General features: G+C 40.1%; 1 protein-coding gene across 1 annotated transcript in view; it reads right to left on the bottom strand.

The window, feature by feature from the left end:
• The window catches only part of DNAH3 (dynein axonemal heavy chain 3), a 187,373-nt gene that overhangs the window by 51,950 nt on the left and 107,893 nt on the right, over nucleotides 1–27,530 (bottom strand). The window contains 11 exon segments of the mRNA XM_043975895.1: nucleotides 542–645; nucleotides 1,910–2,152; nucleotides 4,187–4,316; nucleotides 5,964–5,996; nucleotides 5,998–6,070; nucleotides 6,856–6,956; nucleotides 11,344–11,585; nucleotides 14,825–14,936; nucleotides 17,534–17,668; nucleotides 19,541–19,760; nucleotides 23,344–23,435. Coding sequence (XP_043831830.1) covers nucleotides 542–645; nucleotides 1,910–2,152; nucleotides 4,187–4,316; nucleotides 5,964–5,996; nucleotides 5,998–6,070; nucleotides 6,856–6,956; nucleotides 11,344–11,585; nucleotides 14,825–14,936; nucleotides 17,534–17,668; nucleotides 19,541–19,760; nucleotides 23,344–23,435 — 1,485 coding nt within the window.

Raw genomic sequence — 27,530 nt, 5'->3', positions numbered from 1 at the left:
CTTCATCTATAAAATGATGGGGTTAGACTAGATGGCCTCTGAGGTCCTTTCAAGCTCTATATCTATGATCGAAAATGATGACCCTGAAGCTCTTTAAGGTCCTCCAATCATTCCACGAAGATTTAACTAGATTTACTAGACTCTGCTTACTGAGGCAGGGAAATAGACATTTTAGAAACATTATCAAAAATGGTTAAGACCAAACACAAGTAGAATATCCCATATTAAACAAATCTCCTTCTTCCCTTTCCCTAAGTATTCTGCTTAATTATGTCTTTACTGGTGTCCATTAGGTAATAGGAAATTATCCTCTAGAACTTTCTCTATGAAAAGATAGATATCTTTTTGGCTGGATTGGTTTTAATAGAGTCTTGCTGCAGGGATGTACCTCTTGTACCAGCCTAAGATGGTATGGAGAAAATACTCAATCATGCTGATTTATAGCACCAAGATTGTCATATGAGATTATCTGTTCATCTTGGAAGATTTTTACAGGAAATCTCCAGGTTAGAATGCCCATGAAGTTTAGCTCCCCTCTTACCTTTGCAGTAGGTGGGATTATCTCCTCTTCCTTGGTGATGTAGTCTGTCCACAAATTCCACTGTCCGCCACCATGCTTTTGGAAATAAAAGTCATAGATGCTCCCTAGGCCAGGGAAGTAGAGGAGACCATTAGGATACATAAGGATCAAAGCATACATTCATCATATCTAACTCCCTTGCTTAATTGAAGCCGTGGAAACTAATGAGAGAGACCCGGCTCTGGGGTTAATAGGTCAAGGTTTGATTTCCAGCTCTGTTATTTATTACATGTAAGATACTGTGGACCTGTCACCACCTCTGAGAGCCTGCTTATTCTTCTGTACAAGGGAGGGGATGGGCTAGACCAATGGTGTCAAACTCAGGTAGAAATGGGGGCCACTGAGCCATACATAAAGATCTCTGCAGGCAGTATATTGACTTAGAAAACCACATGTTTATATATTTCTTTTATTAATTTCTTTTGTTAAATATTTCCCAATGACATTTTTTTGTGGGGCAATGAGGGTTAAGTGACTTGCCCAGGGTCACACAGCTAGTAAGTGTCAAGTGTCTGAGACCAGATTTGAACTCAGGTCCTCCTGAATCCAGGACCCATATTTTATCCACTGTACCACCTAGCTGCCCCAAAGCAGAGGTTTTTTTTTTTTTTTTACCTGAGGTCCAGGACCCTCAAAGGATCTGTGGATAGCTTTCAGGGGGTCAGTGAACTTGGATGGGAAAAAAATTATAGCTCATCTTTATTTCAATATTATTGGTTTCCTTTGTAACCCTATGTATTTCATTTTACATCTCAAAAAACATTTTTCTGAGAAAGGGTCCATAGGCTTCACCAGATTTCCAGAGGGGTCCATGACCAAAAAAAGGTGAAGTACTTCTGGCCTAGATAATTTTTTTAAAAAGTAACCAGATGTGCAACCTCAAGACTTGTGTTGAGAAGTAAAAATCATCAGAGAAGATAATGAATCAGTGGCCTATGATCACAAGCAAATCACTGGCAGGTGAAAAAAAACAATGTTAGCTCTTGTTCAATAAGTGGGTCTATAGATATTCAAAGCCCCAAAGCATAAGATGTAGCAGGCTCTGTAGAGTGACTACATATCTATGTTGCCCCAGAAAAATTTATCAGTGCCCCACATCAGCATGGGAACCCCAAATGAGGGACTGTGTGGGCTACTGAGTGTCTAACCTTGAAGGTATTCAGTTGTAGTTCAGCTACATCTCTGCATGTCCCAATTCCCCACCATTTCTCCTTCATTTGGCAGAAGCATTTCATAAGTTAGCCCCCAAATCTGATCCCATCACAGACCCAGAAACCAACTCTATTTGAGGTCAGGTCCAAACTAGTAGGGAGAAATAAAACTGGTTACCTTTTTCTGGGAATATATTATTTTTGGTGATTTTGACGCTTTTGGGACGAGGGTTGGAGTTATCTGTGCCCATCAGCAGGTTGCGGAAAAAAATATCAAATTTCTTTCTGCTGTCCGCATTGATGGTCCCTGCCACCGTCCATACCAGAGAAAAGAGGAAGAGGCCTTGAAGCCAGAGAAATATCTGTTGGCTTGTCAAGTTTTCTCCTTCATAGTCTGGGCTATTCACCTCTCTGATTTCATCTAAAAAAAGAATAGCACAGAACTTTAGAACCACAGTTGGCACCACAAACCTGTCCTTCTTCCCCTAACATCTCTGAAAGTCATAAGAGGATTGAGACCTGGAGAAAACAGCCAACATGACAAGCCTAAGATTGGGAGATCAGGGTTTCTGGGAAAAGGAACAAGCTTAATCAATATTGTGAATTAAGCAAGGTTCTTTTTCCTTCCCCCTTAATCCTCCTCTTCCTTTTTGCTATTTTCCCCTTTGTGATTCTAAACTGCTTCCCAGTTCTCCTCCATCCCCTTTCCCCCCTCCACCTTTATTACACTCTCTGGACGAGTAGCCCTTGCCAGGGCACTGCCCTGATCAGAGCCTTTTTGCCAGAAACCTTTGGTTCTTGAAGAGCAGTGTGTTTACTGAGTTTTTAGACATTGAATCACATTTAACTAAATGAAATAAACTATTTCGACTCAATAGCTCAGCATTTTGGATTTGTCAGTCTTCTTGGCCCAAAATAGCTTGAAAAGTTGACTGATTTAAGAAAATTTGGAAGACTAGACACTATCAAGACATTATCTTAAGTTTGACTTGTGCTCCAGCCTACCAGCTTGTAACAAAATGGCAGCCAATAAAACTTTTTGAATAGATACATAACTTCTGTCCGCTAAAGTCCCACTATGATGCCTCTGGGTTCTTGAAGGCTTTATCCATGGAATGCTAATTCTGACAGATCCTATCAAGCCAGAAAGACTTAAAATACAACCTTAACAACAGGCTGTCATCCAAAGACCTGCCTAGCTAAGCTCAGAGAGGCTTATTTTAAGGTAGGTCATTGGGTGATGAATTTTTCCAACAATTCATGAAGACCATTAACTAAAACCTAGAGGAGTTTCAGTTTGTGTTAGTGGATAAAATCAGACCAATAAAATCACAGATTCCTATAGTAGTTAAGTAATTGTCTTTTAACAGATTTCAGTGGACTAAATGAAGTTTACAGATTAATGAACCACTTATTTAAATGCAATAAAGGGGCTCCTTTACTTAAAAGTTCCTACGACTAACCTAATCTTCTTGTATTTCAAATAATCACACCTTATTTATCCTTTCCATGAATCTAGGCTTTTAAAAATAGCAATAAACTTTCATAAAATGAGCATGTGTATACTTCACATTTATCCAGTCCTTGTTTCTAAAGTTCTTTCACATTTAGCATTTCATTTTATCTCAACAACCATTTAATCTAATGGTGTTCATGAAGAAACTTGAGGCCTGACTGGAAATGTTGCATGTCTTGCCCCAAATTATCTAGGATGTTGAAGGCTGAACCAAGATTAAAACTACAGCACAATGATTGATTTATAACCTTTGTTAGAAAAGATGGCTTGCTGGCTAAAAGAGTAGGAAAGAATATATTCAGAAATCAAGGTAATATACACCAAGAGTGAATTGGAAGGTCCCCCTCAGAGGCTGTCTAACCCAAGTCCTTCATTTTATAGTTGAAGAAACTGAGGCCCAAAGGAGTTAAATTACTTGCCTCTGACTCCACAGCCAATGTTTTTCCTACTCTTTTGTTTCTGCTGTTGGTGCTCAGTCTTTTCAATCACGTCTGAGTCTTCGTGACCCTATTTGGGGTTTTCTTGGCAAAGATACTGAAGTGGTTTTCCATTACCTTCTCCACCTCATTTTACAGATGAAGAAATTAAGGCAAACAAGGTTAAGTGACTTGCCCAAGTTTACATAACTAGTAAGTGCCTAGATCCAGATTTGAATTTGGGAAGATGTTCCTCACTCCATGCCACCTAGTTGCCCATTCTTCTTACTTTATGATGCCACAAATATTAATGAAATAAGGTGGGGTTTTTTTGTTTGCTTATTTAAAGAGAAACCCTAATGCAATTTACTAGTGTAAATTACATTGTCTATGATCTGGCTTTTTATCGGCAGTATCTTATGGGTCTCTAAGCTATTTCTCTGGAAAAGGGTGGAGGAGGGCAAGTGGAGCAGAAATACCAGTCCACTCTTTATTTGCCTTAGGGAATGAGACCAACATTTACCAAACAGACAGTTGTATAGCTTCATCATGGAGTAGGCAAGATGGATGGGTGATGTCTGGACGACACATTTACAGTGGAGACGGACAAATTCTAAGGAGGGCTGGACTAGCCACATGAACATGTCATTAACCTGAAAGTTTAAATTCATATAATTAGGCCATGTTAGCAAGGTTAAAAGGCTGGATCTTTCTGAAGATGGTCAATTCTTCTGGAATATTTTGCTCTTCCCTGGAAAAAGAAGCTAGCAGTAATTCAGGAAGTTTTTGATTTATGAACTTTTCACTGTTAAAATACCCATAACTATCAATGGCTATATCCAGAAAGCCCCCAGGCCCTTAAGGCTCCCTCTCCCCCACCCCACAATTTCCCTTTTTAGCCCTGCCTTCTCTTTTCATTGTCTGAGAAGATTTGGGACCAAGGTCTTAGAAGGCTTCTAGGCCCAACACTCAAAGTACAGCTATCTTGTGAGCCAAACAGATGTTTGTGGGCTATCCTGAGAACCTAACCACCATTTATAGCAGAGGTTCTTAAATTTTTTTGTGTATCCTGGGTCCTTTAGCAGTCTGATGAAGCCTATGGATCACTTCTAAGAGGAATTTTTTTTTAAATGCATAAAATAAAATGCATAGGATTATAAAACGAGTAAATCAATAAATATTTTATTAAGTACCTACTATGTTCTAGGACCTATGCTATGTTCCAGGGATACAAAAGAGGCAAGGAAACAAGTACAGTGAAATGTAATTATCAAAATCTTTTAAAAAAAAAAGTTCACAACTCCCAGTTTAAGAACCCCTGATTTATGTATTGTGTCAAAGGGAAAATCAATCAACATTTAATAAGCACTCATTATGTGCCACCTCCTATTCCAGACATTGGATATACAATAACAAAAGCAAAGCAATCCCCACCCTGTGTTCCAAATTCTCAACAACCAATAAAAAAAAATGAAGTCTTGAAACACAGATTCCATAGAAGGCCGTCTGAGTGACCCATGGTGACACGAACAGGCCTGTTAGAATGAACCTACCTTGGCTTTTTTCACTGGTGGAAATATACAACCTGTATGCTCTTCAGTCCCACCGAATGACATTTCAAATGAATTTGGGTTGGTTTGATGAAAACACGGAGCCTTTTCTTACTTACTCCTATTGTTTAAGGGTTCAAAGGCCTTAAACTTTTGCTCCCCAGGCCTGCACTGAGCGCATGACCATGGCCAGGGCCTAAGGATCTGGGAGAGCAAAGGCTTAGTCCAGAGCTCCTTGAGGGCAAAGACTGGTTTTGTTTGTCTGCTTGGTTACTGGTTGGGTGTTTGGTTTGGTTTTTGTCTCTGTATCTGGTAAAGTACCTTGTAACAATAGCTAGCATCCTGGGGGGCAGCTAAGTGGCTTTGGATTCAGGAGGACCTGAGTTCAAATCCAGACTCAGACACTTGACACTAGCTGTGTGACCCTTAGCAAATCACTTAACCCTCATTGCTCCGCAAACCAAACCAAACCAAACCAAACCAAAAACAATAGCTACCATCCCAAAGGTGTGTGTGTGCGCATGCATGTGCTCACACAACATATATACATATACGTTATTTTTTTTTCATTCAATCCTCACAATCTACCCTATGAGGGAGGTATTACTGTTATCCCCATTTTACAGATAAGGAAACTGAGGCTGACAGAGGTTAAGTGACTTGTCCAGGGTCACACAGCTAGCAAGTATCTGAGACAGGTTTTGAGATATTCCTGTAGGGATTCCAGCCAAGAGGATCTAGAAGTCTCACCAGTTCAGTGTGCTCTTCAGTGAGGTTGGGGGGGCAGTGTTTCCATGTAGGAGTCCTTCAAGGGCTTCCAGCCCAGTTGGTGTGGTTCCATGTAGATCATCCCACATCTGCCAAACATAAACCGGGCATCACCTAGTCAGTCATGTCCTACTTAACAGCACTGAGTCCTGTGTCGTTGGCTGTCCCATTGGGAGCCAGAAGATATGTGGGGGAGGGCTCGACAAGAGTGAGAAATAAAAGGGAGCAGTTCTAGAGACGGGGGAGGAGGAGAGAAGACCAAAGACACAGACAATCAATCACTAGACTCGGAAGGGAAGGTTAATGGTTTTTTCTGTGAACTATCAGCTGCAACCCACATGGGAGATTTTCTGTAGCAAGTTTTTAATCCTGGCACATGTGGCCTGACTTCTCACCACCATTTGCTGTTGTACATTCTGGGAATGCAGACTAACTTTAAAATTCACCAAACCAAAATATAATTAGGAAGGTAAGCTGCTGGCAGGGATAGGGAGCATATCTGACAATTCACTCCAAGGCCATTAACTTTTAGGTTATCTGCTATTTGAGATTAACCAAGAGCAAGGACAAGTTATTTATGTATCCTAGGCAAGGCTTGAAAATTAGGCCCTCCTTACATTACTGTCCACCACAAACTTATAGCTTCTGCTGTAATACATGCAATTTGACATCAGAAAATAAAAAGTACATGCCTTAGAAGGAAGAATTTTCTGGCATTAAATATGTGCATTTATATAAAAATAACCTTGTAGCACCATTACTTAAGGGTACCACTCAACCTTTCCCCTTCCTTCTGTTGTACCCTTTAAGGCTGCCTCACTTGCCCACCCCTAGGTCCAGCTTTGGATTAATGCTCCATTAGTTGATCAACTACCTGCTGACAGTGGCTGGTGAGGCCTGCTCCAGATCTGCTGGCTCAAAGATCAGGCTCATCTTGACACTCATCTGGATGATCTCTCCACTCATTAAACACAGCTGGGAAGTGCAAGGAAGAAGGAGGAGGAGGAGGAGGAGAAGAAGAAGAAGAAGAAGAAGAAGAAGAAGAAGAAGAAGTGGAAGAAGACGAAAAAGAAGGAGAAGAAGAAGAAGAAGAAGAAGAAGAAGAAGAAGAAGAAGAAGAAGAAGAAGAGGAAGAAGAAGAGGAAGAAGACGAAAAAGAAGGAGAAGAAGAAGAAGAAGAAGAAGAAGAAGACGAAAAAGAAGAGGAAGAAGAGGAAGAAGAAAAGGAAGTAGTTAAGTTTAAGTTCTGTTTTACTATTTGTAGAACTTCTGGGAAAAGCCAGTCTACTCCCCTGCAATATATTTTTGAAACACAGCCACTTGCAGGCTTGACAGAGACATTTGAATCATCGTAATACAGATTTTAGCCACTCATGCCAACATTCCAACAGCCAGCCTTCTCCTCCTGCCCTCACTTGGCACTTTCTTGTATATTGGTTGGTTTTATTTGGATTTTTTCATGGACATAGGTTTTACCTCTCTTCCAAAAAACTATGCTATTTCTTGATGGCAAGGAACATGTCATATACCCTTTTTGTATTACTCTCAGCATTTAGTAAAACCCTGGGCTGATCACTACTCTATTTTATTAAGCTCCTACTATGTACCAGATGCTGGATTAGACACCAGCATACAAAGACAAAAGTGAAACAGCTGCTTTTCTCAAGGAGTTTATATTCTATGGGGTTAAAATGAGAAAAGAACGTGATCACATCCAACTACAGGATGTCCCAAAAGCCTTTTGTTGTTCTTCTTGTTGTTGTTTGGTCATGTCTGACTCTTCATGACCCTCTAGACCATGCTGTGCATGAGGTTTTCTCGGCAAAGATACTAGAGAGATTTTCCATTTCCTTCTCCAGTGGATTAAGGCAAACAGAGGCTATGTGACTTGCCCATAACTCAGGTCTTCCTGACTCCAGACCCAACACTCTATCCACCGAACCATCTAGCTGTAGCCTAAAAATTCACTAACACTGGGGCAGCTAGGTGGTGCAGTGGAGTCTGGAGTACCTGAGTTCAAATCCAGCCTCAGACATTTGGCACTTACTAGCTGTGTGACCCTGGGCAAGTCACTTAACTCCAATTGCCTCACCAAAAAAATAAAAATAAAAAATTCACTAAGACTTTTAGGAAAGCTTGTGTAAAGTCAGTCTATACTAAACACGTGCAAAATAAATGCACAGTAATTTTGGGAGGGAGGTACTAGTAGGTCAAAAAATCTGGAAAGGTCTCATGTAGGAAGGGATGTTTAAGCTGAGCTTTGAGGGAAACTAGGGATGTGTAGAAGGAGAACAGAGGAGGGAGTGCAACTGTGTAATTTAAGATTCTAAATGTGGATTCTAATCTGTTCCCCCAGTTTTGGGGGAAACTGACTAAAATCACTGATAAAATGAGTTTAGGTTTTTAAGGGTTTATAGAAAAATAGAAAGAAAAAGATTGAGAACAGAATTCCAACAGCCTGGCATTCCTATCTTTCCTCAAATTTCCTGTGAAGTCCTCTGCCGCCACCAACACCATCAAGTCAGGAACCCAAAAGAGCGAGAGCTCTCTGCGCAGGCTCTCTTTCCTCCTTCCTGTCTCCTCCCAGAAAATAGGAGGCTCCTCAAGTTGATTGGCTGGTAGCCTTGATAGACAGCACCCACGAGCAAACGTCATTTCCTGACGCCAAGGAAAAGCCACATGACCTTGCCCTCTGAGGCATTTTCCTCATGGCGGAGCTTTCCCACAGCAAGTCTCCAGTAGGTGGCATCATTCCAATCATTACACAACCTAGGCATAGAGGCTAGGGAAGTACGAAGGCCAGTTTGACTGGACTGAAGAGCATATGAAGGGAATGATGCTTTAAGTCTGGAAAAGCAAGTTGGAGCTAGGTTGTGAAAGGCTTTAAATGTACATAGAGTAGTTGTTCAACAAGGTTTCTTGGAATGGAATTTGAGTGACTGACCCCCTCCCTTGTGCCTACTCATAAAGCATGAATTGTTACTACCCAAAGTGTGTGAGTGAGAGTGGGCTTTTAGGTAGAAACTCATGAAGGGCAAATAGCTGTGCTGTGCGCCTCTTTCCAGGTACAACATGGCCAAGATGAGACATGAGTTCATGTTGTGGTGGTTTCTTTCAATCCTCCTAAACAGTCAACATTCTAAGACTAATTGTGTGACTGAAGGTGAGACTGAAACTTCTCTGGACTCACTGCAGCCACACCTAAAAACTGAGGGCTCCTTTCCAGCACTAACGTCCTATGGATCAAACATCATTCATTCAGTAATGAGGCAACACTACCTAAATGGTAGATCACTGTAATTTGGGAATTAAAAGGGGGCAGCTAGGTGAAAGAAGGGAGAGAGCACTGGGCCTATGGTCAGGAATACATGAGTTCAAATATGGCCCCAGACACTTACTAGCAGCTATGTGACTCCCTGGCAAGTGACTACATTTCTGCCTCAGTGTCTTTATCTGTAAAATAGGGGTAATAATAACATGCATCCCCTAGGATTGATGTGAGGATCCAATGAGATGATCAATGTAAAGCATTTAGCACAGTGCCTGGCATGCAGTAAGTGCTATAGAAATGTTAGCTATCATTATCACTAGCAAACATTATTCATTCAGTCATGAAGCAACACTACTATTCAGCCTTAACTAAGATGGTTCTGCTTATTATAATTTGGGAATAAAAAGGTATCCTGTGGAAGACACTTGTAGTAGTTATTCTGAAGATATGAAAGTACACTCTGAGGGAAAACTGGGGATCAGATTTGAATTTTTAAAAGAGGGCATAAAATTCCATGTACATATATGTACACATACACATGTGCATCATGAAGAAAATGATATGTAAGTATATTGCTGGACAGGAGAAAATGGAAGACCATGTTGTTGGTAATCAGAAAACAGCAAGATTGAGTTGGCTGGTCATCGTTCATTGTAATGTGGTATGTAGAGTATACTCCTTCTTGGTAGGAACTGTCTTGCTCTGGTTTTTGTTTCTTCAACCCCTAACAGTGCCTTGAATACAGTGGGCACTTAATAAATGCTTGTTGAATTGAATTGAACAGTAGTAGAAACAAGACTGGCCTGGGAGCTAAGAGAACTTTTGTTGTTTTTTTGTTTGTTTGTTTTTTATTACTAGTCCTGATGCTAACTGTCAGTGTGCCACTTAACAATCTAGGTCCAGTTTACTAATTCTTAAAATGAGGGATGTGGATTAGCACTATACCTGAGATCCATTTTAGTGAAAACATTCTGTAAATCTATTATTTGCTATCTCATGCTGTATACCAAAGTTCTCCATGTCACTGACTATCTCTTAGGTAAATCATAACTCTTGTTGAACGAACAAATAAATCAATTTTATTGTGTTATCTCCAGATATTCAAGCTAATAAAATAGACGTGACTGTGTTCCAGTCTTTGACTAATGTTCTCAAGTAAGGAAGGACAATTACAACTTTCACTAACTGTTATTTATGTTTCTATTCTCAATAGTAAGCAGGCATTTGTTACAGTAAGTAAGGCCTTCTGCTTTAATCAGAGGTTTCCACAAATGAATGTATTTTCTGAGCCCGATTCATGGGAGGTAAATGCTGACCTTTAAGGGGATAGGCCCAGTACAACCTCAATTGCAACATAGATTTCCGGAAGTTGGGGCCAGCATAGATGGGGTATGCATATAAGAGCAGAAAAAATGCAATAAAACATTGAGTGAATAGCTATTGCCTAGCAGCAGTTGTAGTCTCCCCCAGGGTACTATTTCACTCACTCCCCCTTGAAACAGACCTTAGAATACAACTTGAACTTGGGTTTGATTCCTTGACTTTCCCTGTATATGTAAGCATATTCCCTGTAAATATGTAAGCATATTTACCTTGCTTTTACAGGATGCCTTTCATGACAAATACCTGACTTGGAGCTTATCACCTCAATGAACTCCACAAACCCTGTCCAACCCTGGGCCAGCTGCTGTTATCCATATGGACTATAATCAAGACAGAAACTCTTACTTTTTTTTTTTTTTTTTGGTGAGGCAATTGGGGTTAAGTAACTTGCCCAGGGTCACATAGCTAGTAAGTGTTAAGTGTCTGAGGTTGGATTTGAACTCGGGTCCTCCTGAATCCAGGGCTGGTGCTCTATTCACTGCGCCACCTAGCTGCCTCCCAAAACCCTTACTTTTAAAATGATTAGCTTAGGGAATAGACATGCAAACAGAAGCATAATTCATTAATTTCCTTATTATTGTTACCCCCCTGTGAGCATTAGCTTTTCATGGGACAAGTATATACTATACATAAATATGTATCATTCAGACCAACCCAGAAGATTTAATTTCCCAATAATATTAAAGTATCACCAGATTTAGGAACTACCTTTTTGTTATCATCCAGCACAGTGTTCATATTTTCAATCCAAACGGCATCCACTGGGCCATCAAATATAATCCACTTCCGGTCATCAGTCAAGGATGCTGCTTGCTCCCGAAAGGAGGTGGCAAGGACTCCATCAGTCCACTCGTGACTCACTGGGTCAAAGCAACCATACAGCTGACCCATGGTGATGGCTTTGGGATTGATGATTTTGTATTCAACAGCAAACTCATCTCCCTGATTGGCTGGGCAAGAATAACCAAGGAGAGAAATTACAAAATCGCTGATTCTTGGTCAAAGGAGGACATCAGCAATGAAACTATGCTCTATCATCAACATCTGTCACATTTACTTAATGTTCTGCTGTTTACAAAATGCTTTACATACAGAATCTACTTAGATCTTTGTATAATCTCACAGCCCAATGGATTTTGATACATCTCCGTGAACACCCTGAGAAAAACAGGTGCTATTCATGCCTTCCTTCACTTAATGCAGAATGTAGAAACTAGGGCATTAGGATGGGAAATAGCTTAAATAGGAGTCCTAAATATTTTCTTGCTCTAGGCCCTAAGCCCTCTCTTCTTTGAGACTTAACATAGCCAGGAAAATCAGGTCTATGGGTTTAGGGTAGCGTTATGTTGCAATGGAAAGAACCCTGCATTAGGAATCACAGGATTGGGATTCATCCGCCAGATCCACTACTTATTACCACCTGTATGCCAATCAGTTCCTCTCCCTGGCCCTCAATTTCCTTATCTATAAAATGAGAAAGTTAGATTAGATGACCTCTCAGGGTCATTCTTCCTCCAAATCTATGAAGCCAGAATGGATCAAATGGTATAATTAAATGGTATAATTGGATGTAGAGTTGGAAAACCTGAGTTCAAGTACTAGCTCTATAACTTATCAGTTATGTGACTTTGGGCAAATCACTTTTCCCTTGAGGAATTCCATTTTCTCAGCTGTGAAAGTGAGGGGAAATACAAAGATGATATTTAGAGTCTCTCTCAGCCCTAGCATTTTATGAGCCTAAATTGTTCAGAACAACCCCCCCCCCCCAAAAAAAAGACCATGGGCAATATTCATTTCAACATGTCAAGAAAGTATAATTTCACCAGGGTGGCAACATCTTCCACCAATGTGGTTCATAACCTCTCTACAACTTAATAGATGATCTTCAAGAGTTGTTGTGGGGGGCAGCTAGATGGCGCAGTGGATAGAACACCGGCCCTGGAGTCAGGAGTACCTGAGTTCAAATCCGGCCTCAGACACTTAACACTTACTAGCTGTGTGACCCTGGGCAAGTCACTTAACCCCAATTGCCTCACTAAAAATAAATAAATAAATAATTGTTGTGGCCTCCAAACTTATCAACATGAGGATAGGGCTCTCCCAATGGGCTGGATGACAGGCATCCTGTACATCACCAAATCAGGCTTGAAGCAATTTCCAGCTGGGCTAGAACTTGTGCTCCATTCACATGGAGTTCTCAAATGCAGGGTCATCTCTGTGTCAAGACCACAGGATGACAGGATTAGAGCCATTAAGAGATTCAGAAGTCATCTAGTTCAACTCTCCTCCTTGTACGGATGAGGAATTTGAGGCCCAGAGGGTTAAGAGACTTGCCCAAGATCACAAAGGTAGACATTATCACAGGCAAAATTTGAATCCAGATCTTCTGATTCCAACAATTGCACTTTTTCCACTGGATTGAGAAGAAACTTTATGAGGAAGAACTTTAGTGGACAATAATTTAGGAACGATTTGAGTATTTGAGTCTTTGAGTATTTGGTGCTTTGATGCTTACAATGTCATAATTTTAACACTAGTTGGGTGATACAAAAGTATGTATTTGCATTTGTATAGTCCTTTAAAGTTACAAAAGTTACTTGTATTATCTCATTGCTCATAAATCTTTTTTTTTTCTTTGCAGGGCAATGAGGGTTAAGTGACTTGCCCAGGGTCACACAGCTAGTAAGTGTCAAGTGTCTGAGGCCGGAATTGAACTCAGGTCCTTCTAAATCCAGGGCAGGTACTTTATCCACTGCATCACCTAGCTGCCCCTACTCATAATTCTTGCAATGACTACTTTGCAGGGCAATTGAGAGAAAACTTTAAACTGTAACATAATAATAATATGAATTATTACAAAATAGTTACATTTGTGTATGTTAAACTCTTTGTTGTTCAATACTTTGTGACCTCATTTGGGATTTTCTTAGCAAAAAGAATGGAGCGGTTTGCCATTTTCTTCTCCAGCTCATTTTACAGATGAGGAACTGAGGCAAACAGTTAAGTGATTTGCCTAGGGTCACCCACCAATAAGTGTCTGAAATCAGATTTGAACTTGGGTCTTCCTGAGTCCAGGCAGGGCACTCTATCCACTGCTGCCACCTAGTGGCCCTAAATTAACTCTTTAAGACTGACCAAAGTGCTTTCCTCACAGCAATCCTTGCAAGCAAGCAAGCATTTATTAAGCACTTAATATCAACATTTTAGAGCTGAAAGGGATTCATCTAGTCCAACTTCCTCTTTTTACAGGAAGTTGAGACACAAGTGAATTGTTGTCACCTAGAAAGTACCAGATCTATGACTTAAAGCTAAATATATCTCCAAGTGAGAGGGAAAGGGAGGGGGAAGTGAAAGGAAGGGGAAGAGAAAACAAAGGAGGGAAAGAGAAGGTAAGGGAGAGGAAGCGAGGAGAGAAAGAGGGGAGGAGAGAGAAGAAAAGGGAGGATAGGGAAGAGGGGAAAGAGAAGAGAGGAGGAGGTAAGAAATAGGAGGAGAGAGGGGAGGGAGCAAAGGAAGAAGGAAGAAGAGAGGAGGGACAGGGGAATAAAAGAGAAAGGGAGGGGGCAGCTCGGTGGTGCAGTGGATAAAGCACTGGCACTGGATTCAGGAGGATCTGAGTTCAAATCCAGCTTCAGACACTTGACACTTACTAGCTATGTGACCCTGGGCAAGTCACTTAACCCTCATTGCCCCGCAAAAAGAGAGAGAGAGAGAGAGAGAGAGAGAGAGAGAGAGAGAGAGAGAGAGAAAGGGAGGAAAAAGGGGGAAGGGGAAAAGATGGGAAAGAAAGGAGGGGGAGGAGGGAAGGAGATAGAGAGGGGAAGGGGAAATAAAAATGACCTATTTTTAAAAAATCAAACTATTTGCTTTCATAACATTTCTATTTAGGCCAATTGCTTAATTGAAAGTGGTTCCCCCACCCCAAACTCCAAAGCTTCCTGTAAACCCTCTCTCCATCTGTGAGCTACCCTGGGTTTAATGACAAGCAGTTCTCCTGTGCCATCATGGAATTCTACTTAAGCTTGCAGTATTTTTGCCCACAGAGGAAAGCCTGCATGCTGTTCTATTTCTGGCTACTACACAGTAATCCAATGAGAGCAAAACTAACACCCCAACAATATCTCTCCAAAGCCAATTTGTGGAGTGAAATGAATTCTTCTTCTGGAAGCTGTAGGGCTTTAATCTTTACCTGCATACATATCACCCAGAGCCGCAGCCAGGACTTTGTAAGCACAGGTCTTCCCACCCAAGGGGTCTCCAACAATCATGTAACCATGCCGTACCAGCATCATCTCATAAATCTAAGAAAGCAATATCAGGTGAGGAATTACAGCAGATTCCCTCAAAACCCAAGTTTGAGCATATGATTAATAACACATTATGAGTTAGATGTCCTAGGTATTTTTATTATTTCCATTTTCCCCATAAGGCTGGTTGAGTTTAAGTGACTAGCCCGGGGTCTCAGAGGTAGTAAGAAGTGTCTGAGGCAAGATTTGAATGCAAGTTATCCAGACTCTATCTAGGTGCATCACACCATTCACTATATCATACTCCTTCTCTAGGTGCATGGGTCAAAAGTGAATGTGCCTGCCTACCTACCTCTGAACCCCAGTTTGTGATTCTGACGTATCTTTAACTTCAATTTAGAGCTGTTATGAATACATGTTATGAATACAAGATTCTTCAGCCAGCTGCCTGGATGAATGAAGTGAATTCACAAATTGTGTTTCTGCTGAATCTTCTGCTCCCAAGTCATGGGCTTTTGCTTTGATTGGCACTCATAGAACAGCAAAGTACTGAGCATGGCTCCCTAATTGTGCAAATCAAATGCATTTTCATATAATAAGGGCTAAAACCAAGGCACAAATCTTCACTTAACAACTGACTATGGAACTAGAAGGCTAACTAGTTCTTTAATTTTCCATTTGTTCTTCCTTCACTGAATATATTAGCCTATATTTGGTCTCTTGTGGTATGATGTATAGTTTAATGTTTTTGTCATTTATACTTTGTTGAATCGTGTGGATTTTCTTTTTCCCTATTAGGTTATGAATTTCTCAAATATAATACATCTTTCTTTTCTGCTCCCTCTCTCCTCTTCCTCTTCCTTCTCTCCTTCTGTTTCTTTCTCTTTCTCCCCTCCCCCACCTCACACACACACACACACACACACACACACACACACACACACACACCTCTATACACACAGAGAAAACACACACCTCGGGTTTTGTTTTTTGGTTTATATAGGGTGTCCCAAAAGTCTTAGGGCAATTTAAGTAGTATAATGACTATTCAATCAATGCTATTGACTTCAGAGCAAAGGAACCCCAGCTATCCACTAGCCTGCCCAAAAGGAGATAATCAAGAATGTCAACTACCTTTCTATCTGCATAGTCATACCACTTATTTCTAGATTTATGTGCTATTGTCCATCTAGACAAAGATGGATCATTCTAGTTACCAACTAAGAGGCAGCTCAGAAGAGAATAACAATAATAATAGTCAGTATTTATATATAGTTGTAACTAAGCACTTTATATCTATTAACTTACTTGATCCCTACAAGAACCCTGTGAGGTAGATGCTATTATTATTCCTCCCATTTTACAGATCAGAAAACTGAGGCTGAGAGAGGTTAAGTGACTGGCCTGATATTTCAGTAAATGTGTGAAATAGGATTCAGACTCAGATATTCCTGACTTTAGACCTCTCCCAAATCAGGTGGCTGGGTGAAAAATATCCTGCATAAATCAGTAGTGTTCCAAGTGTCACTCATGTTCTTCAAGGGAGCTTTTGCCATACTTTATATGTGCCATGCTAAAGTATTGACATTGCTGTAAAGATGACTGAAACCCCAGGAGGTTCCCTATCACTATTTGCTAGATGGTATTTCATCATAAGATATAAGGTAAGAGGCAGGAAACCCAAGTTTTACTTTGGGCTCTGCTTGCCAATAATTGACTATGTGGCTTTGGACAAGTCATTTCAACCTTGATTTCCTCATCTGTAAAGTATAAGGTCAGTTTCTGTTCTAGATGCTATGATTTTTTGAGGTGACCTATCACACCAGAGTATCCAAAAGACTCTACTTTCACCAACAAGACACAATTTCACCTTTGAAGCAGCTTAGCACAACAGATAGTGCACAGGCTCACTTAATTTCTCTAAGTCTCAGGTTTCATTGATAAAAATATGGGGTTTCAGTTAAATCAATAATCCAATATCTCAATGCCATGGCATGAATTTAGAGAAAGACATGATCACAAAGCACCAATGTATATCAACTCATTCATCTTCTTGTTGTTCAGTCATTTCAGTTGTGTCCTACCCTCTGTGACTCCATTTTGGGGGATTTCCTGGCAAAGATACTAAAGTGTTTTGCCATTTCCTTCACCAGCTCATTTTACAGATGAGAAACTGAGGCAAACAGGGCAAGTGACTTGCTCAGGGTCACAAAGATAGCAAGTGTCTGAGGCTGAATTTGAACTCATGAAGATGAGTTCCTCATTCCAAGCCCAGGGCTCTATCCACTTAGCTGCCCCTGGCCTGACAAATTCTTGCATCTAATGCTCAAGATAGCTTCCTTGTTTTCACACTAGAAACAATTCATGGGTGGCTGTCATGAGGAAACTAAAGGAGAGCTTAAATTTGAGCTCTTAGTAACAAAATTGGATAGCATCCTCGATCACTGAATGGGTTTTTTTTTTTCACTTCTGTCTTGGTGTAAGAGCCTCTAATTGTGGTGGTTTTCGAGGTGCCTGATGAAATCTTTCAGAATCCCTAGCCTTAGCTTAGTAATTTAAAGTTCTTTTGAGATGATCTTGAATGAAAGAAGACTATGACAGAGACTCACAAGTAAGACAGCTACCTTCCCATGGGCATATGACAAACTAACCTGGATAATCTTTCCGATAAACCATGGTACTGATTGGAGTTTCATCTTTTTAATGTTTTCATTTAGTGCTGCAATGAAAAGCTCATAGTCTGGCTTAGGAAGAATGACTCCTGGGAACAAATCCGATATGATCCCCTGTTAACATAGAATAGAGAAGAATATTGTGAGCTTGGAGGAATCCAATTCAATAAACATTTATCAAGCATCTAAGTGGAATGCAATGAGCTGGAGATTCAAAGATTAAAAAAAAATGACACAGTGCCTGCTCTCAAGTTCACAGTTTAACAAGCATTTATCAAATACCTAATAAGTTTTTGATAATTGTATTTTAATACAGTTGGTTTTCTTTGTAATGTATTTTAGTTTATGCATTTAAAGACATTCTTCTGAGAAGGGGTCTGTAGGCTTCATCCATGGGTGCTAGAGCCAGCTCCAATTGGACTCTCATCAATTGTTGATTTTTCAGAAGCATTTACTTCCCAGAATTTGGCAAATGCTAAAAATCAGGGCTTGATTTATTGTTTTGTTGATAGTCTAGTCTTAAGAAAGGGATGGAGAAAATGTTAATAATGCAGATTAAACTTTTTTTTTCAGAGCTGGTTGTTAAACATTTACCAGTAGACCCCTGGTTTTATGAAACTGCCTAGGGGGTCCATCACCCAAACAAGTGTAAGAACCCCTGCCTTTGAGAGTTGCCTAGGACACCAGAAGGCTAAGTGATTTGCCTGGACCAAATAGCCAGGATTCTGAGAGATCAGACTTGAGCCCGTACTTCAAGATCTTCATCTACTATGCAGCACTGTTGGGCTAAGACAACTTTGTAAGTCTCTGAGTAGCTGATTAATAGAGGAAGTTTCCTTCTTGGGAATTCTTCGTATGAATGAAATCGTAGATCTAGTTTGTTTGTTTGGTGTTTTTTTTTTAAGTCAGCACAGTGTTCGGTACTAAGGAAAGAAAGACAAAAATGAAATTGTATCTATTTTCAAGGAGTGCACATCCTACATGCTACTACACTTAGTAAAGAGAATAAGATGTGTCCAGTTTTCCTTTTCTAGCTGCTCCCAGAGCTCAGGGGACCTGCTAGCAAAGGCTGATTTTACCAATAAGCAGAATCTTCTGCTTATACTTATCTTCCCCTATGGCACCTATGGGCAATAGTACCTGAAATTCCACAATTAAAGATGTAGTTCTTGAGGCCTGGAAAGCTTTTCCAGGTTCCAGAATGCTCTATTAAAATGCAAATACACAGAGTATAGATTAAGCAACTCTTTTATGGAGGTGATTGTGATTATGGTAACAATAATCATAATCATAATGTCTTAGATTTATATAGTGCTTTTTACAGAGCACTTTCCTCACCACATTATGAGAGGGTACTGTGGCCATGGAGGTATTATTATCCCCCTTTTACTGATGACAAAACTGAGGCTTAAAGAAATTAAAATGACTTGACCATTGTTGCATGGTTAGTGTTGACTATGTAAGAATAAGACTGTATGAGAATTGGACATGGGACGAGGGCCTAACTATAGGGAAGCTAGAAGGGCAGTGTACCAGGAAGGAACAAAAGGTTTTGGAACAAAAAGCTAGAGAGGGGAATTGAAGGTTTTGTGTATTTCACAATGTTGCCCAATCTTGGCTCTGCAGCCCAGCCAGTGTGCTTCCTACAATCTCTAAAAGAAATGTATTGGGGGCATCTAGGTGGCACAGTGGGTAAAGCACAAGCCCTGGATTCCGGAGGACCTGAGTTCAAATCTGGCCTCAGACACTTGACCCTTACTAGCTGTGTGACCTTGGGTAAGTCACTTAACTCTCACTGCCCCAGAAAAAAAGAAAAGAAATGTATTTAAAATGGATTCATGAGAAACCTAAATAGGGGTCCAGGTGCCCCACAGGCCTCCAATCTGTTGTTAATAGAAAGACATCTAAGCTGGGTGGCCTTTAATCCATCGGCTTTGGTATGGATAAACCCAACAGCTCACAGTTCCAAGATGACCTGCTGCTTACCTGAAACAGAGGCACATCTTGGGCCAAGAATTTGGCCAAGTTGACATCCAATAAGGCCCGAAGTAACAGGACACTCTCGTCTTCCTCTGGATATTTTAGCTTCAGGTTCCCAGCAGCTGTGAGGACAGACTTCACAGCTCGCATACCATAGTCATAGTGGTGCTGAGATGACAGCTGCTCAGAGCATAAACGGTAGGTAGCAACAATTTTCTGGGCAAGACTGAAAGAAAAAAAAAAAGCATGTGTAGACTACTGGGTTAGATTTCAGGCTTCTTGTGGAACAGGCTGCTTTGCGGAGTAGTGAGTTCTCTATGTCTGTATAGAGGTTTTTAGACAGAGCACCATGTTGTCGCATTGTGTTAGCCTTCCACTCATAGAGGACGGTGTAGAGATAAGCTTTGGGGTAAGGACTGGACTAAATGACCTCTGGGGACTAAGATTCCATTTTTCAGACAAAGAGGCACAATAAGACTGTTTTCTCCTCTCCTTCATGTGTTAGTTAGCTTCCCCTGGCCATCCAAAGGATGCATCAAAGCCCTTGAAAGTTCACTCATAGAGTGATATCATAGAGTGATAACCCAAGAATCTGGGCTAGTTCAATAGTCTTACTACATAGATGGGGATCCTCAACATACTTTCATACTTAAGATTCTCCCAAATAATAAGTAGCATTTCTGTAGTGCTTTAAGGGGGGCAAAGGGCTTTACAAATATTAACTCATTTGATTCTCACTGCAACCCTAGGAAGTAGATGCTATTATCATGCTCATTTTATAGCTGATGAAACTGGGGCAGAAGTCAAGTGACTTGCTCAGGGTCACTTAGCTGGTAATTATCTGAGGATATATTTGAATGTGGGTCTTTTTGAATCCAGGTCCAGTGCTTTTTGAATCTATTGTACCACCTAGCTACCTCCCAAAGATACCTTATTATTAATTACAAGAATTCTGACAATGTATTTGTGTGCTTTAGTAATGATTAACACTTAGATGTCATTTTTCATACAATTTAATAAAAATAATAGTTAACATTTATATAACACTATGTGCCAGCCATTGTGCTAAGTGCTTTACAATTATCTTATTGGATCCTCACAACCCTGAAAGGTAGGTACTATACTATTCTCATCTTACAGATAAGGAAACTGAGGCAGAAGTTATTTGTCCAAGGTCACACTACTAGTAAGTATCTGAGGCTGGATTTGAATCCAGGCATTTCTGACTCTAAGCCTGGTACTCTATCTACTGTACCTCTTAATTGCCTGCCAAATGATATCTTATTATGAATTACAAGACTTCTGGTAATATAATTGTATATTTCAGGAATGATTAATACTCAGATGTCATTTTTCATACAATAATAATAATAGTTAACATTCATATAACACTATGTGCCAGGCACTGTGCTAAGAGCTTTACAATTATCTTAGTTGATCCTCACAACCCTGAAAGGTAGGTACTATTACTATCCTCATCTTAGAGATAAAGAAATTGAGGTAGAGGTTAAATGATTTGTCCAAGGTCACACTGCTAGTAAGTCTCTGAGGCTGGATTTGAATCCAGGTGTTCCTGACTCTAGGTCTGGTGCTCTATCCACTGCACCTCTTAATTGCCTGCCAAATGATATCTTATTATGAATTACAAGACTTCTGGTAATATAATTGTATGCTTTAGTAGTGACCAACACTCAGATGTCATTTCTCACAGAATCTAAGAATGAGAAGAGACCTTGAGGCAATACAGTCCAATTCATACATGAAGAATGCCCTCTGCCACATGTCCAATAATCCAGCCTTTGTCTCTTCCTCCAGTGAGGAAGAGTTCACTACTTCCCTAAACAGCCCATTCCACTTTTTTGTTGTCATTCAGGTGTTCAGTCCTGTCTGATCTTCATGACTTCATAGACCAGGGCACGCCAGGCCCTTCTATCTTCCATTATCTCCTGAAGTCTGTCCAAGCGCATGTTCACGACTTCCACAACACTATCTCTCCATCTCATCCTCTGCCGTCCCCCTCTCCTTTTGTCTTCAGTCTTTCCCAACATCCCGGTCTTATTTCTTAGGAAGTTTTTTTTTTTCCCTTACAAAGAGCTTAAATCTTCCTCTCTACATCTTCCACCCCATGTTCTTTGTTCTGCACTCTGGAGTCAAGAAGAACAAGCTGAATCCCTCTTCCACATAACAGCCCTTAAAATGCTTGCAGACAACTATTCTATCCCTCCTAAGTCTTCTCTTCTCTAAGCTAACAAGACCCAGTTCTCTTAATTGATTTTTAAAAAAATAATAACTTTTTTTCGGGGCAATGAGGGTTAAGTGACTTGCTCAGGGTCACACAGCTAGTAAGTGTTAAGTGTCTGAAGCCAGATTTGGACTCAGGTCCTCCTGAATCCAGGGCCAGTGCTCTATCCACTGCACCACCTAGCTGCCCTCTCTTAAGTGATTTTTGTCTGGCATGAACTGGAGACCCTTCCCCATTCTGATTGCCTTCCTCTGGATGCTCTCCAACTTATCAATAAGCTTCCTAAAATGTGACACTCAGAACTGATTATAAATTGACCAGGGAATAGTGGGTTTGGCCTTTCCTTATCCCTGGATGCTGTACCTCTTGTAACCTAAGATTGAATTGGCCTAGGGGCAGCTAGATGGTGCAGTGGATAGAGCACTGGCCCTGGAGTCAGGAGTACCTGAGTTCAAATCCGGCCACAGACACTTAACACTTACTAGCTGTGTGACCCTGGGCAAGTCACTTAACCCCAATTGCCTCACTAAAAAAAAAAAAAAAAGAAAGAAAGAAAAAAAAAGATTGAATTGGCCTTCTTGGCTTTCATATCACTTTTCAATTTGATCAAAACCACCCATGTGCCAAAGAAAGTCTTCTAGGGCACATTTGAGATTGCCTGGCTAAGCTTTTTAGAATACAATGTTAATGAAGTTGGCTTCCAGGCTTTCATCCCCACATGAACCAGTTAGCTCCACAAAAAAACAACAACCCCAAAAGAATTTCAAAGGTAAAGATTTCATCCCTAAGTTTCTCCTGATATCTTAAATATGGGCCATTGATCCCAAAAGGTACCAAATAAAGTGTGGATGAATCAGAGCAGACCTTCCCCACTAAAGAATTTGTTATTGTTATCCAGTCATGTCTAGCTTTATGTGACCCCATTTGGGGTTATCTTGGCAAAGATACTGGAGTGATTTGCCATTGCCTTCTCCAGATCATTTTATGAATGAGAAACTGAGGTAAATAGGGTACAGTGACTTGCTCAGGGTCACACAGCTAGTAAATGTCTGAAGCTGGATTTGAACTTAGGAAGATGAATCTTCCTGACTCCAGGTCTGGCACTCTATCCACTGCTTCACGCAGCTGCTCAACAACAAATCTACCTTAGGCCTAGGCTTCTGGAAAAGGAGTAGGCACATGCTTGGAATATAAGCTTGCTCAGCAACATCTCCCAATAGGTGATAAGACTGAAGGTCTCCAGACTGGCTGGTTTATTAAAAAAAAGACTCAATCTGATTGAACACTGATTCTAGAATCAGAGGAACTGGGTTCAAATCCTACTTCTTACAGTACCTGTGTGATCTTGGCCAAGTCGCTTAACCTCTATTGGGATCAGACTAGATAACCTCTGCGGTCCATCCCAGCTATCCATGATTGCATGATCCCAATTTTCCAACCTGCCGCATAGAGTCCAGGTGGCATAGGCTAAACCCTGAACCCTAAACTAGCTATTCCTGGGAAACTTTGCTGGTCATTAAGCACCTTTCAGAATATATCAGAAAGTAAAACATGCAAAGCAACTTACCTACGAGAGTCCAGAAACCCCATGGAATACAGGGATATTTCCCCAATTAATGCATAATCGGGTACCATCATGGCAACTGTTCGGAACAAGGCCTAGGGAAAAAAAAAAACACACCCAGCTAATCAGAATACACCAGAAATATACACATAAAGGCCATGTCTATATTGGAAAGTGAAAGAGGCAGCATGGCATAGTGGATAGAGAATGGACTTCTACCCCAGTGTCATAAGGTTCTTCTGTTGATATCTTAAGTTTTCTTAGTCCATAAAAATGGCGACGTTTTGTTGGTTCTGCCCCTCCAAAATTTGATTTGAGGCATTACTTTTTTTTTTTCTTTTTTTTGGTGTGAGGCAATTGGGGTTAAGTGACTTGCCCAGGGTCACACAGCTAGTAAGTGTTAAGTGTCTTGAGATCCGATTTGAACTCAGGTCCTCTTGAATCCAGGGCCGGTGCTCTATCCACTGTGCCACTTAGTTGCCCCGTTGAGGGATTACTTTAAAGTTGTTTGGAAAAACATGGATAGACTTGCACAAAATAATGAAGAGCAAAATGAGCAGAACCAAGAGAATGTTATTTACAGTAATAGCAATGTGAGAAAATAATGGGTTTGGGGATTCCAGAGGCTAGCTTCCTGCCTTTTAAGGTCGGCCCAGAGTCAGTCAAGTTGGACCTCGGACAGTGAATAGAGATAATAGAGATTAAAACCACACCTACCTGAAAGCCTTTCCCCTCAGAGGGCCTGTCCTCTGAACTCTGACCTCAGCACATACTGCTCACGGATCACCCTCAAGTCCAGTAAACTAATAGATTTGAAGGATGGTAGCCAATTAACTTTGAGCAATGTGTAAGGACCGCCTCTCTTCCAGACAGCAGGGAGCTTACGCTCTCTCACACACTCTTGGCCTGGGACCCTGAAGGAGGCAGCCACTTGGCCCACTCTCCCCTCTATCCTAGGTATGGAGGGCTTCTGAACTTTCAGAGCCATGTGCTCTCTCTTGACTAACATTTAATATGATTTAATAAATGCTTAATGTCCATAATTGATGCTAAAACCTCTAATTTATAAGTAACAATATATTAGAAACCCCAGATAAGTTCCTTAAAACTTGGGACAGAGATAGGCACCCCCATATAATTTTAAACGACACAGCAATATTGTTTTGTTTTGTTTTGGGGGGTTTTTTTGGGGGGGGAAGGGCAATGAGGGTTAAGTGACTTGCTAGTTACAGCTAGTAAGCTAGACACAGCTAGTAAGTGTCAAGTATCTGAGGTCAAATTTGAACTCAGGTCCTACTGAATCCAGGGCCAGTGCTTTATCCATTGTGCCACCTGGTTGTCTGGAAATATTGTTTTGTGTTTTTTTTTAATTAATAAAGTATTTTATTTTTTTCCGTTACATGTAAAGATAGTTCTCAACTTTTGTTTATACAAGCTTTACAATTTCAGATTTTTCTCCCTCCCTCCCCTCCCTCCCCCCTCCCCTAGACAGCAGGTAATCTGATATAGGTTTTATATATATATATATATATATATATATATATATATATATATATATATATATATATATATATATATATATATACACACACATAATAACATTAATCCTATTTCTGCATTAGACATGTTATAAGAGAAAAAAATCAGAGCAATGATGAAAAACCTCAAAATAGAAAAAAAAACAACAGCATCAAAAACAAAAGAAATAGTATGGTTCATTCAGCATCTATACTCCGCAGTTCTTTTTTTTTTTTCCTGGATTTGGAGATCCTCTTCCATCACGAGTTCCCTGGAACTCTTCTGTGCCATTGCATTGGTGAGAAGAATATAGTCCATCACAGTAGATCAACACTCAATGTTGATGTTACTGTGTACAATGTTCTTCTAGTTCTGCTCATCTCACTCATCATCAGCCCATGCAAGACCCTCCAAGTTGGAAATATTGTTTTAAGAACAACTTTGGGTGAATAAGTCACTTTGATTATTATAAATACCCAAATTAACTACAAAGGACCTATGAAGGAATATGTTATCTGCATTCAGAGAATGAACTAATAAATAGATGTATAGAATGATTTTTACGTATACATATATATCTGTGTCTGATGATAGACATCTCTAGGGTGGGGAGAAGGGAAGAAAAAAAGAAATTTACATGATAACTATTATATATTTAAAAGGAATAGTACATTGTACATAATAGATTTGCAGTTTCATATATGATCATCTTTTTAAAAAAATAACTATATTATGGAAATGTTTGTTTTATTCCATAAATTAAAAAAAAGTTGTTTGCAGAGGGGTGCTGAGAGAGTTCACCAGGGTTACCTCTAACCTGCCATCTTGGCTACACCCCCTTTAGGACTGAAAAATCTAATTACCTTTTTAATATCTGGATAAATTAAGCTACAAAAACTTGCAACAAGGAAAAAGAAAAAGAAGGTATGGGGCTGAGTGATTCAAATGGAGCATCTTCATGGGTCAAGGTCAACACATCACTATTTAACTGTCCTTAGCACTGGCCCCAGGTTGGCATTGAATTGGAGAGAAATCAGAGAAAGGTACCTGAGATGGTGAAAGGCTTACAATTCATGCCATAAGATGATCAGTTGAAGGAACTGGGGAATGTTTTGTTTGGAGAACAAAAAGCTGTTGGCAGTAATGTGGAGGAAGAACATAACAGTTATCGTCAAATAATTGAACAATTGTCAGGTGGATGAGGGAAGAAGTAATTAGACTTGTTCTGTTTGGCCTCAGAGGGCAGAGCCAGAAGCAATAGTTGGAAGTTATTAAAAGTCAATTTAGGTTTGATGTAAGGGGAAAAACATTCCTAACAATGAGATCTATCCATAAAGTGGATGGATTATCTCGGGAAGTAGTGAGTAATCCCTCACTGGAATTTTTCATGCAAAGGCTGGAAGATGACTTGTCATATATGTCGAAATATTCCTTTTTGGAATGAGTTAGAATAAATAGTCTCTGACATTCAATTCAACAAACATTTATTAAGTTTCTATCATGTGGAGTACACTGTAGTGGATACGTCACTTGGCATTATCATCCCTGTTTTACAGATGAGGCAACTGAGGCCCAAAGGGGTTAAGTGATTTGCCTGGAGTGTTATGGTTACTAAATGTTAAAGGAGAATAGAACTCCTGTCTCTTGCCTCCTAGCATATTTCTTTTTCCATTACACAACAATGCCTCTCTATGGGGGAAAAATTCCACTGATGATATACACTGACAATATTGGCTATGAGGGGAAAACCCTGGAGCTTGTGGTAGTTGTGAGAACAGCTTTATGCACAGTGTAGGAAAGAATATGGTATGATGGAAAGAACATTGGACTTGGGAGTCAGGAGATCTGAGTTCAAATGCTACCAACCTACTAACTAGATGACCTTGAGGAAATTTTGCCTTCTCTGAGGCATGGGTTTTAAAAAATAATATTTATTTTTCCTAATTACATATAAAGGCAATTTTTAACATTCTTTTTTTTTTTTTTTTTTTTTTTGGTGAGGCAATTGGGGTTAAGTAACTTGCCTAGGGTCACACAGCTAGTAAGTGTTAAGTGTCTGAGGCCAGATTTGAACTCAGGTCCTCCTGACTCCAGGGCTGGTGCTCTATCCACTGCGCCACCTAGCTGCCCCTTAACATTAGTTTTTTTAAGTTTTGAGTTCCAAATTCTTTGCCTCCCCCTCCCCTCCCCTAAGAAGGTAAGCAGTTTGATATAGGTTATATATGTATAATCATGCAAAACATATTTCCACATTAGAGGCATAGTTATTTAAATCATAAAATGCTTATAATATCTGCAGAGTCAATCATATACATCTTTAAAGTGTCACATAAGTGAATTGTCATTACTATTCAGCCATTAACCATTCCATTAACTAAAGTAGGGTTATAGGAGCAGCTCTTTTGTGATGGCAAAGAATTGGAAACTGAGGAAGTACTTATTAATTGGGGAATGGATGAACAAGTTATAGTTTATGAATATGATAGGAGACAATTGTGCTGTAAGAGATAATGAAGGGGATGGTTTAAAGAAAAACCTTGGAAGATTTGTATGAATTGATGCAAAGTAATGAGCAGAACCAAGAGGAAAAATTATACAATGACAACAATATTGTAAAGACAATAGAAACACTTCAGAACTCTGATCAGCACAATGACCAACCATGACTCCAG

This window comes from Dromiciops gliroides, chromosome 1 (assembly GCF_019393635.1).
Source record: "Dromiciops gliroides isolate mDroGli1 chromosome 1, mDroGli1.pri, whole genome shotgun sequence".
Classification (NCBI taxonomy): Eukaryota; Metazoa; Chordata; class Mammalia; order Microbiotheria; family Microbiotheriidae; genus Dromiciops; species Dromiciops gliroides.
This window is presented reverse-complemented; position numbering and strand designations above follow the sequence as displayed.